The sequence below is a fragment of the Carassius auratus genome, unplaced genomic scaffold, assembly GCF_003368295.1.
Source record: "Carassius auratus strain Wakin unplaced genomic scaffold, ASM336829v1 scaf_tig00022903, whole genome shotgun sequence".
In the NCBI taxonomy this organism is placed as follows: Eukaryota; Metazoa; Chordata; class Actinopteri; order Cypriniformes; family Cyprinidae; genus Carassius; species Carassius auratus.
In genome coordinates this window covers 57,338-73,893 of record NW_020525223.1, presented here as the reverse complement: position 1 = coordinate 73,893, position 16,556 = coordinate 57,338, and the positions used below count along the sequence as shown (strand labels likewise).

At 34.6% G+C, this 16,556-nt stretch overlaps 1 protein-coding gene across 3 annotated transcripts; it reads left to right on the top strand.

Annotated features, from left to right (window-relative positions):
* Window positions 1-6,100: 6,100 nt before the first annotated feature.
* Window positions 6,101-15,186, top strand: LOC113077605 (tropomodulin-4-like). Of its 3 annotated transcripts, none has more exons than XM_026249910.1 (10): window positions 6,101-6,243; window positions 10,141-10,303; window positions 10,937-11,093; window positions 11,402-11,524; window positions 13,132-13,224; window positions 13,371-13,501; window positions 13,695-13,802; window positions 14,403-14,546; window positions 14,633-14,777; window positions 14,905-14,927. In XM_026249910.1, exons 2-10 carry the CDS (start codon window positions 10,196-10,198, stop codon window positions 14,925-14,927), a joined length of 1,032 nt encoding a protein of 343 aa, XP_026105695.1. In that variant the 5' UTR covers window positions 6,101-6,243; window positions 10,141-10,195. The 3 variants fall into 3 exon arrangements, with proteins under 3 accessions (XP_026105695.1, XP_026105697.1, XP_026105698.1); XM_026249912.1 differs by lacking the exon at window positions 6,101-6,243 and adding an exon at window positions 6,256-6,351; XM_026249913.1 differs by lacking the exon at window positions 6,101-6,243 and having other exon boundaries at window positions 10,196-10,303; window positions 14,905-15,186.
* Window positions 15,187-16,556: the final 1,370 nt, after the last annotated feature.

Genomic DNA, 16,556 nt, shown 5'->3' with positions numbered 1-16,556 from the left:
AAATACATTTACTTACAACTTTGTCCAAGCTCTACAATGTAAATGTCATTTGCATTATGTCTGCACAGTGTTGCCAACTTAGCGACTTTGTCGCTAGATTTAGCGACTTTTCACACCCCCAGAGCGACTTTTTTCCAAAAAAGCGACTAGCGACAAATCTAGCGACTTTTTTTTGACATACCTTATTTAGTCTCTGAGACTCTCTGGTACTGCCGCATGAGCTCTCTTTCTCTCTATTTCTCCCAGCGTGCGCACACGCCTCACTCTCTCTGCATCTGCTATGTTCAACGAGCAGAGAGGAGCAGCACTTTCAGTTAAAAAATATGTTCTGTTGCTTCTAACTCTATTTTACATACAAGTATAGCCGAAATCACAGTACAATCATTATCTTAATCTTATGTGTATGTGATTTTATTAGACAATGTCGTAAATAGGATTTTAGTGCAGAGATTAACATATTTGAGAGCTGGTTATGTATTCTTAATAGGCGCGTTTCAGTCATTATAATATTAATTCAGTTGTTGGACAACAGAAACATTCAAATATAATAATAAAACTTTTATTGAGAATTTTGGCTGCCTTAAAATGCAGTACATGAGCACAGAAAGGGCAAGATAATATGACGCACTTACGTCATGAAAATGCTAATTAGCATATTACGTCATCTAGCGACATTTAGCGACTTTTCAGGCAGGGTTTAGCTACTTTCCATTGAAAGAAGTTGGCAACACTGTGTCTGCATAGCATTTTGATGGATAACTGCAAAAGGATTCGCTGCGGTCCATCCACAGGATTATTGAATTCTGCGTTGAATCTTCAGTCATTCCAAAATATCATAAACATGAAAAATACAAAAACATGTTAAAACACTGTAAAATAATAAACGTACATATATAAATAAATCTTTACAGAGAAAGTCAAATGTATTGACAAGTTTGTATTAAATACCAAAGACAAACTATACCATCCAGACCATGCTTTTAAATGACACAACACATAATTATAACACAATAATAGGAAATTTAACACATTTGTGTCGATCGTTATTGTATCTCTATTTATACAAGATATATGCTATTATTACTTTGAACGTATGCAATTTACTTATGACCGTCTATTCACCATAGACTGTATAAAAACAGATATTCACGCAGCATTACACTGGGTTCTAGGTTCTAGTGAGGCACTTGAATGACTAACGTTACTTCAGAAAACTGAAAGAAGAGTTTGTAACGCTACCTTCAGAACTTCATCTGAACCGTAGACTGTAAAATAATCATCAGAACTAAGCTTATGTGAGCGATATCAAATGTAACGTTAAGATACGCGCTCCAGAAGAACTCTGAGGGAGCTGCCCATTCCTTTCCCTTATAACATGCAGAAAAGACAGTTCGAATAGTAATCTTCTTTTTTTCTCCTAATTTTTCATCGATGTATATTCTGACGGATGTCTTACGCTGTCAGGTTTAGAGCAGTTCCTTTTTTTTTAAATTCCCGCCGTTCTTAATCCATACGTGATCCGCGTTGAGCTCTCGCGCTCTGTTTGAACGGTCTCTAACGCAGCCCTGGGCTCAAATAATACATACAAAGTGTATTTTTATCGTTCTCCACATAAGTTCAGCTCAGCTGTCCCGCATGGGAGAATATCTGTTTTAATATTTATAAGGAAAATACTGTGGAACCGCCTGTATTTTGAGGCTTCAGAGTGCCGCGAAAGGAACATTTACATACAGTAACTTACATACAGAATATACGACTCTTTAAACCATACTTACTCTTCTGAGACAACAAATGTAATTTTACACATTAAGCAAATAAATACGAATATTTTACTTACCAAAGTTGTATTCTAGTAAAATGTCCAAACTTTGAGGAGAAACTGACTAGAATGGCTGACGACCTTCTTCCCTCTTCAACAGCCTTCACGAGAATGATGAGATCTCGCGATAAGTGATGTTGTGAACATGATATTGCTATTGAATTGAGTCAACACATTTTTTTAAGTTATGAGGACAAATAACCTAGTTCAGTCAACTTTCAAACTAGTTGAGACACTGAAAACTTAAAATTTTTAGTTGAATGAACAAATTCAGTAACTGCAAGTTGTGTCAACATAAAAAAAATCATTGAAACAACTAAACTGCTAAATAATTTTTTACAGTGTATATATATATATATATATGTAAATATATATATATATATATATATATGTAAATATATACGTGTAAATTTATATATAAAATGTACATATATACAGTATATACAGACCAAAAGTTTGGAAACATTGCTATTTTTTATGTTTTTGAAAGAAGTTTCTTCTGCTCATCTGCTCATCCTTGCTGAATAAAAGTATTGATTTTATTAAAAAAAAGAAAGAAAAAAAATACTGACCCCAAATTACTGACCAGTAGTGTATATTGTTATTACAAAATATTTATATTTTAAAAACATAGTTTCTTCTTTTTTTTCTTCTTTTTTTTTTACTTTTTATTAATCAAAGTATCCTAAAAAAGTATCACATGTTCTGAAAAAATATTAAGCAGCAGAACTGTTTCCAACTTTGATAATGAATCATCATATTAGAATTATTTCTAAAGGATCATGTGATAATGATCCTAAAAGTTCAGCTTTGCATCACATAAATAAATGATAATTTAAGGTATAATACATTTAAAAACAATTATTTTAAATTGTAATAATATATCACAATATAAAAAAAAAATTCTGTATTTTTGATCAAATAAATGCAGGCTTGATGAGCAGAAGAAACTTCTTTCAAAAACATAAAAAATAGTAATGTTTCCATATTTGGCAACTTTTGGTATGCACTGTATATATATATATATATATATATATATATATATATATATATATATATATGTGTGTGTGTGTGTGTGTGTGTGTGTATATATATAAATAATCTAAATCATTCAATATATATATATATATATATATATATATATATATATATATATTGAGTGATATATATATTCATTATATGAAAAGACAAGTGATAATCAAATATGTTAACAATATAGAATTCTGTATATATTCATATTTTCAGATAATTTTGTATGTGGGAAAATATATCAGTTATTCTGATTTATCATTTTGTTGTATTCTGTTTTAGGTGATTCGTTTCTTTAATCCATTTTCTTTATTATTTTTATGCAATGATTCACAAACAGTATTATTTTATTTATATATATATATATATATATATATATATATATATATATATATATATATATATATATATATATATATATATATTTTTTTTTTTTTTTTTTTTTTACATATTTACCTTTCCTTTTTCCAAGATATGACTGCCATAAAAATAGTTTCTCTGAAGAAAACAAACAGTATATATCAACAACATTATCCAACAGGAAGTGAATGGATGGTAATGATAACAGAGGTTTCCAAAAATAATAAAACATTTAAATAAACCTTTTACAATATACTCATAAAGCACAAACAAAATATCATCAGGTTCTGAAGTCATTGTTTCTTCTTCATGTGAATTAGATTCCAGTGCAATAAAACGTGTTTATTGGCTAAGCTGTCAGTGAGTCAGGTTTACATCCCTACCATAAACACCAAGATCTTAAGCAAGTGGCGACAACATCATAAAGTGCCGAGAGTGTGTCATAGTACATTTTTGTAAACTTTGAAATTGTTTTGGTCTTAGACAGGAAGTCGGTACGTCAGTCAACAACAGAACACACACGGGTGTGTTTCAATGGGTGTGTACACTAAATCTATAACCTTTATATCGCCTGGCGCTTAAAAATATGTAGATAAGTGTTCTTATGTTTACAAATACTCTTCCCTTCATTTATTTGACCTAAAACAGAGGTTTGCTTTTGCTTTTTATGTGTGCATGCATTATTTTAAACTTTTTTTTTTAGACGTAACTGCTTCATTTCCCATGTGTAATATATATATATATATATATATATATATATATATATATATATATATATATATATATATAATTTAGAAACATGTTAAACATATTTTAAGTATAATATAAATAAAGTAAACAATTAAAAAACATTAATTAAAAAATATATATAATTTGATACAAATTTCTTCACTGTTTACCTTTCGTCTTAGGGTACAGATGCAGTTCTGTCAAAAATGTTTACTTTATTATTAAAAATGTATTCAATAAGATTCATTTATAATAATTAAAAACTTAAAGGGATACTCACCCCAAAATGAATACAAACACACACACACACACACACACACACACACACACAAACAGAGTTATTTTGCCTATACACATATACACAGATTGTTTAAAAATTTTAATGAGAAAAAAAAAATTGTCTACCCCTTGTCTATTATTGTCTCTCTCTCTCTCTCTCTCTCTCTCTCTCTATATATATATATATATTATCATTATGTCTCATTCACAGTTTGGACCAAGATGTAGCAGAATCCAGGCCATCATCCTCCCAGTCGGAAACAACTCTTACTGCGCCACCTAGTGTCCTATTCACTAATGCAGCTGCTGTAAACCCTTCCCTGTCATCAGAGCCTGCCAAATGCTCCTACATTTGATTTCCCTGCAAATGATCCTTCCAATGTTTCTTTCCCCAGTCCCCACCTCCTCGAATTCCTGTCCAGGAGATCTGCCCTGTTACACATAAGCCTGCGCTCTACCGGGCCCCATCACAGACATTCCCTACGCTAATGTATAAGCCTTTAGGGTCATCCGGGAAGCCTGTAAAAGTATGTGGCTGCCCATGGCCTGGCCTGTACTGGCACAGTGCAAAGAATCTGTGCCAGAAGGTAATTTTTAAACAAAGCATGCAGAACAATACACAAGAAAGATGGACAAGTAGTGAAATAGAACAGGGAAATCAATCACTCAGTCAGTGGTGGTTTCTTAATTAGGGCAAATAGGGGCGATGCACCACCAAATTGTGAAAAGGGATATACAGTGTTACTAGCTGTCACTGTTCTAGAATGTTTGTTCTGCCTTTGGACATCCCTCTGTTAAGTATATTTAAGCTGTCAGGACTAGTCGGTATGGCCTGAATAAAGCACACCAGTATCTTACCAGTAAAATTTCGATGGATGATGATTGTTATGGAACTTAAGAAGATTACAGTGAATTACGGTAGTTGAACATTATAAGACACATGAGTCTGTTATTATAAGTGTGCAAATAAATGTGACATATTTTTTCCCTCAGTTTTTGCTGTTGCACAGTATACATAAATTGTGATTTTTTTTTTTTTTAATGATCATGAAACAGTCTTCCAGAAAATGTAGATTTGTGAGAATAATCCTCCAATTTAATCTTAATCTTGGTAAAACAACTATCTTTATTTAAAATGTTTTTAATATTAGTCTTATTATTTTCCCTTTTGTTATACTGGAATAAATCATACTGGGATATATGCAAGAATTGGATCAATCAATCTATTTATTTATCTATCTGTCTGTCTGTCTGTCCGTCCATCCAAAAATAATGTTCTTTGGTGACATACAACTGCATAGAACTGTTTGCTGTCAAATCTATGTCCAAGTGTATATGTAAGTGCATTGTTTAATTTATTTATTTTTTTGCTTCATTTCATAATTGCTCAATTAAATGTCTGCTTTATGCTTTATTTATTAAATGCACTGTTTAATGTAATTTATTATGTAGTTATAGGTATTTATTATGTGTTCCTATTATTAAAAACAGCATTTAATATTGCTGACATGCAGCCTTTTAGATGTCATTACTTTTTATAATAATTAAGAAAAATGTCCATCTATAAAATGTGCTCATGTTGGAAAGATCCCACTTACTAGTACTATGTAGCCAATATATAAACTTCGACATTCAACTCGAAACAGACAGCAGCAGAACTTCAAACCGGGGTCTCTCTGACTTGCAATACCGCCTCTTTACCCTAGAGGTCACTCCTCTCTACTAAAATGTTACCCGTTTAACGAGTAAACCTGAGTGAGTTAATCAAACAGATGACTACATGGAGTCTCTCTCTGTCCCTCTGTTTCATAGTCACTAATCTCTCAAAGCCCAAATGATGAAATGCTGACCTCATGAAGAGTAGCTCGTATCCCTGTCTCAGCTCAACCCAGATAGCAGGCGAGCGAAGAAGGGAGGGCTTAAGGGGGGAACGGCTACTGGGGAGGGGGGCGACGGAGGGCTATTCTCTGATTTCAGACATAGAGTTGCTGTACAGAAGATCCCAGCAGCTCTGAGTCCTAGTGAGGGTAGGTAACACACTAACTGTCTTTCTAAAATCTGTGTCTGTGCGTCTCTTTTAGCACCAGGATAACATCAATATAAGTTTTTTTGGACACTGCATATAGTTATATACAGTAAGCAGGATTTACCTTTTTTTACTGAATGATTTGTTTCAATTTTAAAATGCTTTAATTGTTGCAGTCAGCTACTAACTGCATGAATTATTGTTCTGGTGATTTTGTTGAAGAAATTAGTTTAGTATAGTGTAGTTCATGGACAGAGTCCCCTGTGGGTGGTTTGTAGTATAAAGTGTATAGTAAAAGTTAAAGTTCCAGTTAATACATAGTTAGAGATTCTAGATCTTGTAGGATTAGTTGGATAATTTTTTGGTTAAGGCTTTATGCAGAACAGTGTTTTTGCAGAGTCTTCCTGCAGATGCACCTGTTGATGTGAGTGCATGTCAAAACAACAATCCTAATAATCATTAAACAATCTTTATTTTATTTCAAATGACAGTTTTTAATACCAGCTGATTGTCATCCTTTCTTTGGTGGCATGATGTTCTTAGAATTTTCTTCTTACTTTCCCAGCCAGCCTTGCTTGCAGAAGTATTGCTGCACACTGCAGCTTTGCAAGCGGAGAGGATTTACGCAGCTGGAAGTAGCTGACTTGTGAAGCTAAAATTAATCTGAGGGTTGATTTGGAATTTTACACTTGGGTGGTTAGGCTTGGTGAAGTCAACCTACAAATAGTGTGAGGTCTTATGAGCTGTGTGTCAGCTGGAAAATGCTGAATGATCAAAATCCATAACTGAAATATGGATCTGAATAAGGTTCTTTTTAGGCTCATCAGAGCTCTGGACACTTGGCAAAATCACGTTTAGTGTTTCTGGTGGTTGATAGGGTATCTGAAGTGTCAGTGGCCGAAATTTGTTCTGTGTCCTTCTGAAGTACCAGAGGGGGAATTGGGTTTCTGAGACCCAACCAAAGTTTTTGTCATATGGACAATAATAACTTTATGGCCTCTAGAATGAAAGCAGTCTGCAGAGTCAGATTGCTTTTGGGGGTGTTTAGTCAGTTTGCAGTTTGAAATTGCCATGTTTTTCAAGAAAAATGCAGAAAAAAAGAAAGGACTAAAAATAAAGGATCCGATATGTTTTTTTTTGTTGTTGTTTTTTTTTTGCAGCCATGCCATAGATAGAAGAAACTTGTTGGGTTCACCTTTTAGTGAACAGTTATTTTACTTAGTGTGAAGAAGGAAGTCTGAAGAACCTTTATACGCTATAACTTTTTGCAATGTAAAATTTCCATGCATGTAAAGGTTTTTCATGGGCCCATAGATGCCATTACAGTCTTAAACATGAAGGTTCTTAATTGCTATCTTTGGTTCCATGAAGAATATCCATGGAACCTTTCCATTTGACAAAAGGTTGTGACAGTTAAATAACAAGGATTCCATGTTGAAGGACTAATTAAAAAACAAAACAAAACAAAAACCTCATCACAACTAGAGAGCCTGACCAGGTGAAACTAAGCTAATACTTTTAAGGCTTGAGTTGGTGTCACTTGGGAGCTGTGAGAACAGGTGTTAGGAACAGGCAGACAGCCGATCTTTCCTGGGATATGTGCACAACACAAAAAGATGACACCTGGTCGGCAGAAGGCCTGCTTTTGGCCTGTATGTTTATTGTAAGACTAAAGAGACAAAGTAGTTATAGGCTATTTATAATCCTCGAGCCATTAGTCTTGACTGACAGGTTCCTGAAAGAATGGTGTCAGATGCGTTATCCATTTCTAAGGGCAAGGTCATTTAGACGCTCACAAAAGATAGTGTAATTTGAATTTGTTCAGAACTGAGATTAAGATTAGTTAGATAGATATATAACAATTGTTCTATTTTAACCATGTCAAGCTCATTTCTAGCCTTACCGTTCCTAAGAAATTGAATCTCAATAAACAACATAATTTTCTGCAAACGATTCATAATTATTCTTTAAATGAGTTGAGGGCTGAGTTTGGTGATGGTAATGCTGTTTCTAGAGTCAGTAAACTTTTGGTGGGCTGAATGATGTCTACAATCATTCGTTTTCATTTTCTGTTCTTAGCTCTCTGATCCTGTGTTTGTGTCACTGGCTTTACAAATTAGTGCCACACTACTCCGGTCTAACACCTAGGATAGACAGACAACCCCAAATACACACCCAAAACAAACTCGAACACCCATTTGTCTTTCTGATTTTTTTTCTTCCATAATGTTAAATCAGCCATCACTAACTCTAATAATCGGCTCATTTTATTTTATTTTGTTTATCAAGAATTAGAAGTGTATGAAGAATGCAGAACATAACAGACCCTTGTGAAAAAGTGAAAGTGACGTGAAAAGTCAGCCAAGTATGGTGACCCATACTCAGAATTCGTGCTCTGAATTTAAACCATCCGAAGTGCACACACACAGAGCAGTGAACACACACACACACTGTGAACACACACCCAGAGCAGTGGGCAGCCATTTATGATGCGGCGCCCGGGGAGCAGTTGGGGGTTTGATGCCTTGCTCAAAGGCACCTAAGTCGTGGTATTGAGGCTGGAAAGAGAACTTTACATGCACTCCCCCCACCTACATTTCCTGGCGGCCCGGGACTTGAACTCACAACCTTTCGATTGGGAGTACGACTCTCTAACCATTAGGCTTCCCCCAGAAGAGATGGCTTTACCCCGATGTGATTCATTGTGTGATATTTAGCTGTAATATTCAATAGCATATATTTATAACCCATTACCTCACTGGTGTCCAAATGGTTTTACCACATGATTGTAAACACAGTTTGACTAACAGTCTAAAAGTAATTTGATTAGAAATGTTTACACATCAAAAGCATCTGTAAAGTCATATGTGCAAACATGCAAAAATCTTTCAGTATCAGCAGACTTTTTTTCTGTGTAAAAATATCTAAGCATTCTTAAAACCCTTAGATCAGTTTACTTGAAAAGTAGAATCACATGATATATGAGACCTTTTTTCAGAGAAAACATCCTTATGTAAGTTTTCTTTCTTATTTATAAATCTAATACAGTGCTGTGAGGTTATGCATAATATAAAATAAAATAAACACAATATGCCAAAGGTTATATTAGGAATGTTTAGTTATTGTTTTTTTTTTTAAACTGTAATAATTACACAAGACCATATTGTAACATGTTCCAACATGTAGTTACAGACGGATGAGTTTAGGTCAGTTACACAACCTGTATTGTCTGTAGTTTGTGTTGCAGATCTAGTTTGGGTGTGGTGGCCTGAAACTGGTAAATAGCCCATGACTCTATCAGTCTTCACGAGGCGGACGGGCGGCAACTCAGGCCACCTTCACGAGTGTGAGCCAGTGATAACTCCTCACAGTTCTAACCTTCTCCTCCTAACTGTAACCCAAAACCAAAGCGTTACTGTTCAGGGACTAAAAATAGTCAAGATTCTCTCTGTCTCTCTGCCTTGGAATGAAAGAAGCAGTGAGTACTTTCCTCATGTCCCATATGATCGGCGCGTCTACTGTAATACGATCATGTTGTCAGAAAGGCCTAACTCTGTTCCCAAGTACACTGTACCCTCAGACCCCAAAAGCCCTTCCTGTACACAAATACTAGCCTTGTTCTTTTTAATTCAGCTGGGCTTTGTGGCATTTAACAATGTAAGCAGTTCCCTATCATGCCCTTTCAGCGGCTGGCTCTTTTGGCCAGGCTGAAAGTGACTTGGACTGGAAAACATGTTTTTCCTTTTTTTTTTTTTTTTTTACTTCTACAGAAAGCATTGAGGGACTGAATAAAGCAAGCAGCCATTATTGTGCCTTATTTGCAAGCCAAATACTGTAAAACATGATTTTTTGTGCAAGTTTCTGGCTTAAACTTTCTTTCTTTCTTTCTCTCTCTCAGGGCCTGCTGTCTTTGGGCGAGCTGTGTGAATTGAGAGTACCATCAAGCAGCAAGCATGTCTAAGAGCGATCCCCGAGACATTGACGAGGATGCCATCCTCAGGGGCCTCAGCGCCGAAGAGCTGGATCAGCTGGAGTATGAACTACAGGAGATGGACCCTGAGGTACTATGCTGAACAACTGTTGGAAACTAAAGCATGGCTAGGTGACATTTGAGTAGAATTTGAAATGTTTTGCCACATGCACATTTTTGAAGAGACACCAGTGGTAGATTACAACTTAAGGCTGAAATACACCACACAACTTTTACCAAGAATTTCACTCCGATTTTTAGTCTGGAAGTTGCTTAAAATCAGGCTGCAGATTTGAGTTCACAGATTTCACAGGAAATAGTGTAGTGTATAATGGTCACAGACTTTCAAACAAAGTTTTCATTTGTCATACATCTCCCAGAAATGAGGCGCATGTTTATGTGTGAGTTTCTTGTGTTCAGAACAGCTTCAAAGTCTGATAGTGTGTGATCATCAGTTGTTTAAGGTATATTCAAAAATATATGACTACTGAATGCTTTGTTTGACCAATCAGAATCAAGTATTCTGGAGAGCTGTGTTATGATTAATCATAATTGCTGTTGAACTTGGCTGTGCTCAGAACAAAGTTTGTTTATGATAATTCCTTCTAGTACAGATTTTTTTTAACTTGATTTTGGAAGGATGAAGCAGTCAAATGTGCAAATGTGAATGGGTGAGTTCTGAAAGCAGAAATCATTTTAAACAATATTTTTTTTGATCTTTCAGAATGCCATGCTTCCAGCCGGGTTCCGTCAGCGCGACCATACCAAGAAAAGTCCCACAGGCCCCTTTGATCGCTTCGCCCTGATGGATTACCTGGAGAAGGAGGCCATGGACCATAAGGACAGAGACGACCTGGTGCCCTTTACAGGGGAGAAGAGAGGTACCACCACCACTGGATTGATAGTAACATGACATTTCCAATATCTAACATCTGAAAACCCTTAGTAAACAAATGTGCTTTGAAATATTCTACTGAAGTTATATTTGCCATTTATTAGTCATCATCTGATGCATATTTTAAAATAAAATTCTGAGCTTTAATAGAATTAAAAAGAATAATTAATTATTTATCATATTATATGTCATTTTCAAATTATAGTTGTATTATTTGGTTGGTTATTTCTTTCATGTGCTTTCATTTTAGCTGTGAGTGAAGTGAACATTTCCCTTTCTCTCTGCTGTCTTTAGGTAAAGCCTTTGTCCCTAAACCAGGAACAGGACAAATCCCTGTGGAGGAACAGATCACTCTGGAACCTGAGCTGGAGGAAGCACTGAAGAATGCAACAGATGCTGAAATGTGTGACATTGCAGGTGGGCATCCCATTTCTACTCAGTTCCTGTTGATTTTTTTCACACGATATAAAACAACTTATGATTTCCGGTCCGGATAGGCATTACAACTCTTTAAAACTAATCCTCAATTTAAACCTGTAATGTCCTGTAACAGCTCTGACTGTAATCCAAATTTTGATCCTTGACTAAGGACTGATCCTCTATTTGCTGTTGTAACAGCTGATCACAATACCCAGTGCATGACATTTGTCAATCAAACCCTTTCTAATTTCATCTGCTCTATTTGTGTTGTACAATCAATGTGTGACAATATATATATATATATATATATATATATATATATATATATATATATATATATATATATATATATGTATGTATGTATGTATGTATGTATGTATGTAAAAGAAGCAGCCTAGCTGACTTATAAGTGGAACTATGAATGGTGTGTAGGTCATGCACAGAATTATACCACACAGTATCTATTTCCCCAAGCTCAGCAGCTCACAAAAATAAAATGAGCAACAGCCAACCAGTCAACATGAGCAGAGATGGAGTGAAAATGTTTGCACTTCTGTGTTGGGTTGGCTACAAGTCCTCTGTAAGCTAGAAACACTATGATTGTGTGTAGGCAGCATTTAGCCAAACATAAATATCACTTAGCTTACTGCTTCTATTAAAACTGCAACATGAGACACAAATAATTCACACTATTCTTAATTTAACATACTAAAGTGATGGAAACCAGTCAACAGTCTAATTTTCATCTAGCTTCTGTGAGCACTTAATAACAAACCTTTGCCATCAAGGACATTTAAAGCTGTGGAGTTTTGGAGTGTGTCACTGGCCGCAGTTTTCCAGAGCCCTTATTCAGAACACAGTTTTAACCCTGGAACACGTCCAGTGTAGGATTTAACTGTCAATAGGGTGATTTAATGGATGAGTTTGCTTTTGCTGATTTCTAAATAGTGCTGGTGGTTTTAATGTGGTTATTGTATCTGAATATGTAATTCAAGCTATAGTACAAAGGGAAGGTCTGGTCTATACCAATCCCAATTGTATCTCCTGTTGCCCTACTGTAACTTTTTTTGTAAATCCAATCGCCGCTAATCGAAACCTGGAGTGGGAGTTTATAGTGGATTTACTGGTTAGTCAGCGCCACCTGGCGGTCATATGAAAATTTTACAGTTTATCTGGTGCATATCTAGTCAGTTCTGCAGTGCAGCTTAAATGATTTGTGCAAGTATTGCTCGAAATGTATTCTATAAAATATTAACTGATTTAAAAAAAGATTAATTAAAAACATCATATTTATATGTATAACATTATTTATTTTATAATTTGTAATAATATTAATCAAAATATTTAATATTTAAATGAGTAATTAAAATGTATTAATTATTATATAATTTAAAATTATAAATGAATTATATTATAATATAAATTTATCATTATAAAAACATTAATTATACATTTATCAACATATTATTATAATAATCATTATATTTTATATGAAACTATTAAAATATTAATTATTAAATTATATTTAATATATTATCCAAAGTGTATATATATATATATGAATGTGTATGTCATTATCTAATGGGATTCTTGTATCCTCACAGCCATCCTGGGAATGTACACACTCATGAGCAACAAGCAATATTATGATGCCCTGAACACCACCGGCAAGATTGCCAACACTGAAGGCATCAACAGTATGTCTGCATACAGCACATTTCACACTGAACCACTTAATGTCAAACAAAAGTTTTCTATGTGTTTTTTTTTTTTTTCATTTTTGTTGGATTTTTCACTTCAGTATATACAATAGTTCTTTAGAAGCTGGTCAATACTCTTTTAGGTGTGGTGAAACCAGATGTGCAGAAGGTCTATCCCGAAGAGCCTCCTAATGACACAGATGTAGAGGAAACTCTGCGCTGCATCCAAAAAAACGACAGCAGAGTGGAGGAGGTCAACCTTAACAATATCCCGGTAAATATGCTAACTATACTCCTGCCTCATTATGATCACATTACAGACTGGACATGACATCAATATTATAAACAGACTGCCTAATTACACTTTCAGTTACACTTTCACTTAATTAGATAATTAATCACAAGAACTGATGCATTTCTCTGCATGAGCAGACATAAATAAGTGACGACTGTTTGTGTTGCTGTAGGACATTCCCATCCCAACCCTCAAAGCGATTTTTGAGGCTATGAAGAAAAACACACATGTGCTTAGCCTCAGCATCGCTGGGACACGCAGTAATGACCCCGTGGCCCATGTAAGTCCTGGAGCCTGTGTTTTTGATGTTATTTCATTCATTCATTCATTTGCATCAATTTAAAATCTTAGCCTATGTGAATTTGAGTAGTTAAAAAATGCTGTCAATAATAGTACAATATATATTTTATAGACTCATATGGTAGAGTTTGTTTTTTGTTAGATTTGATCAAAACAATTCAGTTTAGTTATATACACAAAAGTTCAAATGTTTTGAGTCAGTATGATAAAAAAAAATAATAATACCGTTTTTCAGTAAGGATGCTATAAGAAGAAATGTTTCTTGAGCAGCAAATCAGGATATTAGAAGGATCATGTGACACTGAAAACTGCAGTAATAGCTGCTAAAAATTCAGCTCTTCCATCACACAAATAAATTCTTTTAAAATAAATGAAAAGAAAACTTTTAAAAGATTGTATTCTATTTTTGAATGTAGTCTTGGTGAGCATAAGAGACAGAAACATTAAAAAAAAATCTTACTGACCCCAAATATTAATCAATAGTTATTTTTTATATTCTTCATAAAATCAGTTTTAAACTCTTTTGAAATTATGGAGAGCTGATGTCAGTTGTTTCTTCTGCTCTTTTCCCGTGAGTCAGGCTATAGCTGAGATGTTACGGTCCAACACTACCCTGCAGAGCCTCAACATTGAGTCCAACTTCATTACTGCACAAGGCATGATGGCCATCATCAAGGCACTGGAGGAAAACTCCACCCTGACTGAGATCAAGATCGACAACCAAGTAAGAGACTAAAACGCTCCTTCCAAAAACATCTGATGGCTTGTGCTTAAATCTGAAAGCCAAATTGTTCATGTGCATTTTCACAGAGACAGAAACTAGGCGACTCAGTTGAGATGGAGATTGCATCCATGTTGGAGAACAACCCCAGCATCATAAAGATTGGTTATCACTTCACTCAGCAGGGCCCGCGTGCAAGAGCCGCGATAGCCATCACCAGAAACAATGATATCCGTGAGTGTCTTTCATATTATTGTTTGGATTGTTCTTGTCTGTAGCCTAAACAGGAATATTTTTTCATTCATTGGGTTTTTGGTGTAACACTGAATTTGATCTTTTTTTGTGTTTATCCCATCTCTAGTTCGTCAGCAGAGAGTAAGATGAAAAGAGGATGGAGTTTAGTTAATTTAAGAGATATCACAGTTCTCATGTGCACCCTTGGAGTCCTATACTCCAGTAACAGCTAGGAAACCCCTACAGATGACCCCGATATGCTTCTACCATTCGCCATCGGCCATTGTGGATATCATTATCGCCAACCTGTTAAGACTTCATTGCTTTTTGTGGATTTCATCAAATCAAAATTTCTGATCTAATAAAATTGACCTGCTCCTTAATACCTCAGTTTGCAAACTTAAAAAAAGACACCAGTTGCTCAGTTCTTCTTCTTTTTTTTTTTTTTTTTTGGTAATATGGTGTTCCCGGAAAGGTTTTTTGTAAATATTTGAAATAAAACATTACATTCTATATTGTCTAATCAGACGTCAAAGTTTTATTAAATTACAAAACCAACATTTAATCCCGGTTTGTTCTGTCAAAACACTGACGTGCACTTATGTTCAAGAGTCAGTATATATATATATATATATATATATATATATATATATATATATATATATTTTTTTTTTTTTTACAGAAAACGTCTATTGCAAATACATTCTGCTTTTTTGAACTTTCCATTCACAGTTAAATTTCAGTGTCACAGTTTCCACAAAATAGTAAGCAGTACAACTGTTGATAATAGGAAATTATTTCCTAAAAACCAAATCTGCATATTGCTGAAAATTCAGCTCTGCCGTTACATGAATAAATTATTATTTTAAAATACATTAAAATACAAAATAATTAAGTTGCAATTTCACAATATTACCATTTTACTTTATTCTACTCTATCTTTTCAAAACATTTTAAAATTCTGACTGACCCCATATTTTCAACGTTAGTGTAAATATTTGAATGTATTCTCAGAGCAGATGCTCTCAGTAGACTTACTGTACAAAACAGCTTCATTATTATTTTTACATCTGGACTTTTAACGATTTAGATTAGATTTAGGTGATGCATAATTGAATTAATGGAGGACTAAGATAAAATAATGCTTGACTCATGTCATAACTTTGATTATATGATGACTTAAATCCTGAGGCACGAAACAAATGGAACTATTCAATATCCCATGGCAGGGCTTCCTGCTCCCCCTCTACTAACCTATTTTTACACACGAAGCACCCTGTCATGAAACCCAGTCTCATGGGTTTAAGTTACAAAGCTCCAAATATACCACCTTCCTCGAGGAGATTTATACTCCCCTTTGGAACAGATGCTAAAGAATTTCAAGTGTCACCTCTTAACTACCATTATTGCCATTTTTAAAGACTAATATATACATGGATCATTTGACTTCAAGCATGTAGGTTAATATGGGTTTTGAAATTTTGGTGGCTGTCTAAACTTCACAGGCCTACGTCAGGCCTATGCCACAATCTGATCTGCAAAGGATCCACAGAACGAAGACGGCGTTCCACATTCTGTTCTCAGTTTGGAATAGATTTGGACCGCTTTCATCATACAACCAACATTCTGCCACTGAAAGTAAAAGGATAATGTAGATATTTAAATATGAAAATATTTGTGAAAATACACTAGATGAGATTCAATACAATGAGGTTACAACCTCCTCACTTTATTCACACAGAAATATAACAATTATTATATTAATTTTTTTAATTGTTT

What these genes read in the sequence shown, in the direction of transcription:
- LOC113077605 (XM_026249913.1), top strand. Translation starts at nt 10,196, where the DNA reads ATGTCTAAGAGCGATCCCCGAGACATTGACGAGGATGCCATCCTCAGG. An exon ending in TGAAATGTGTGACATTGCAG is followed by an intron (nt 11,525 to 13,131) that starts GTGGGCATCCCA and finishes GTATCCTCACAG; the next exon opens with CCATCCTGGGAATGTACACA. An exon ending in TCAACCTTAACAATATCCCG is followed by an intron (nt 13,502 to 13,694) that starts GTAAATATGCTA and finishes GTGTTGCTGTAG; the next exon opens with GACATTCCCATCCCAACCCT.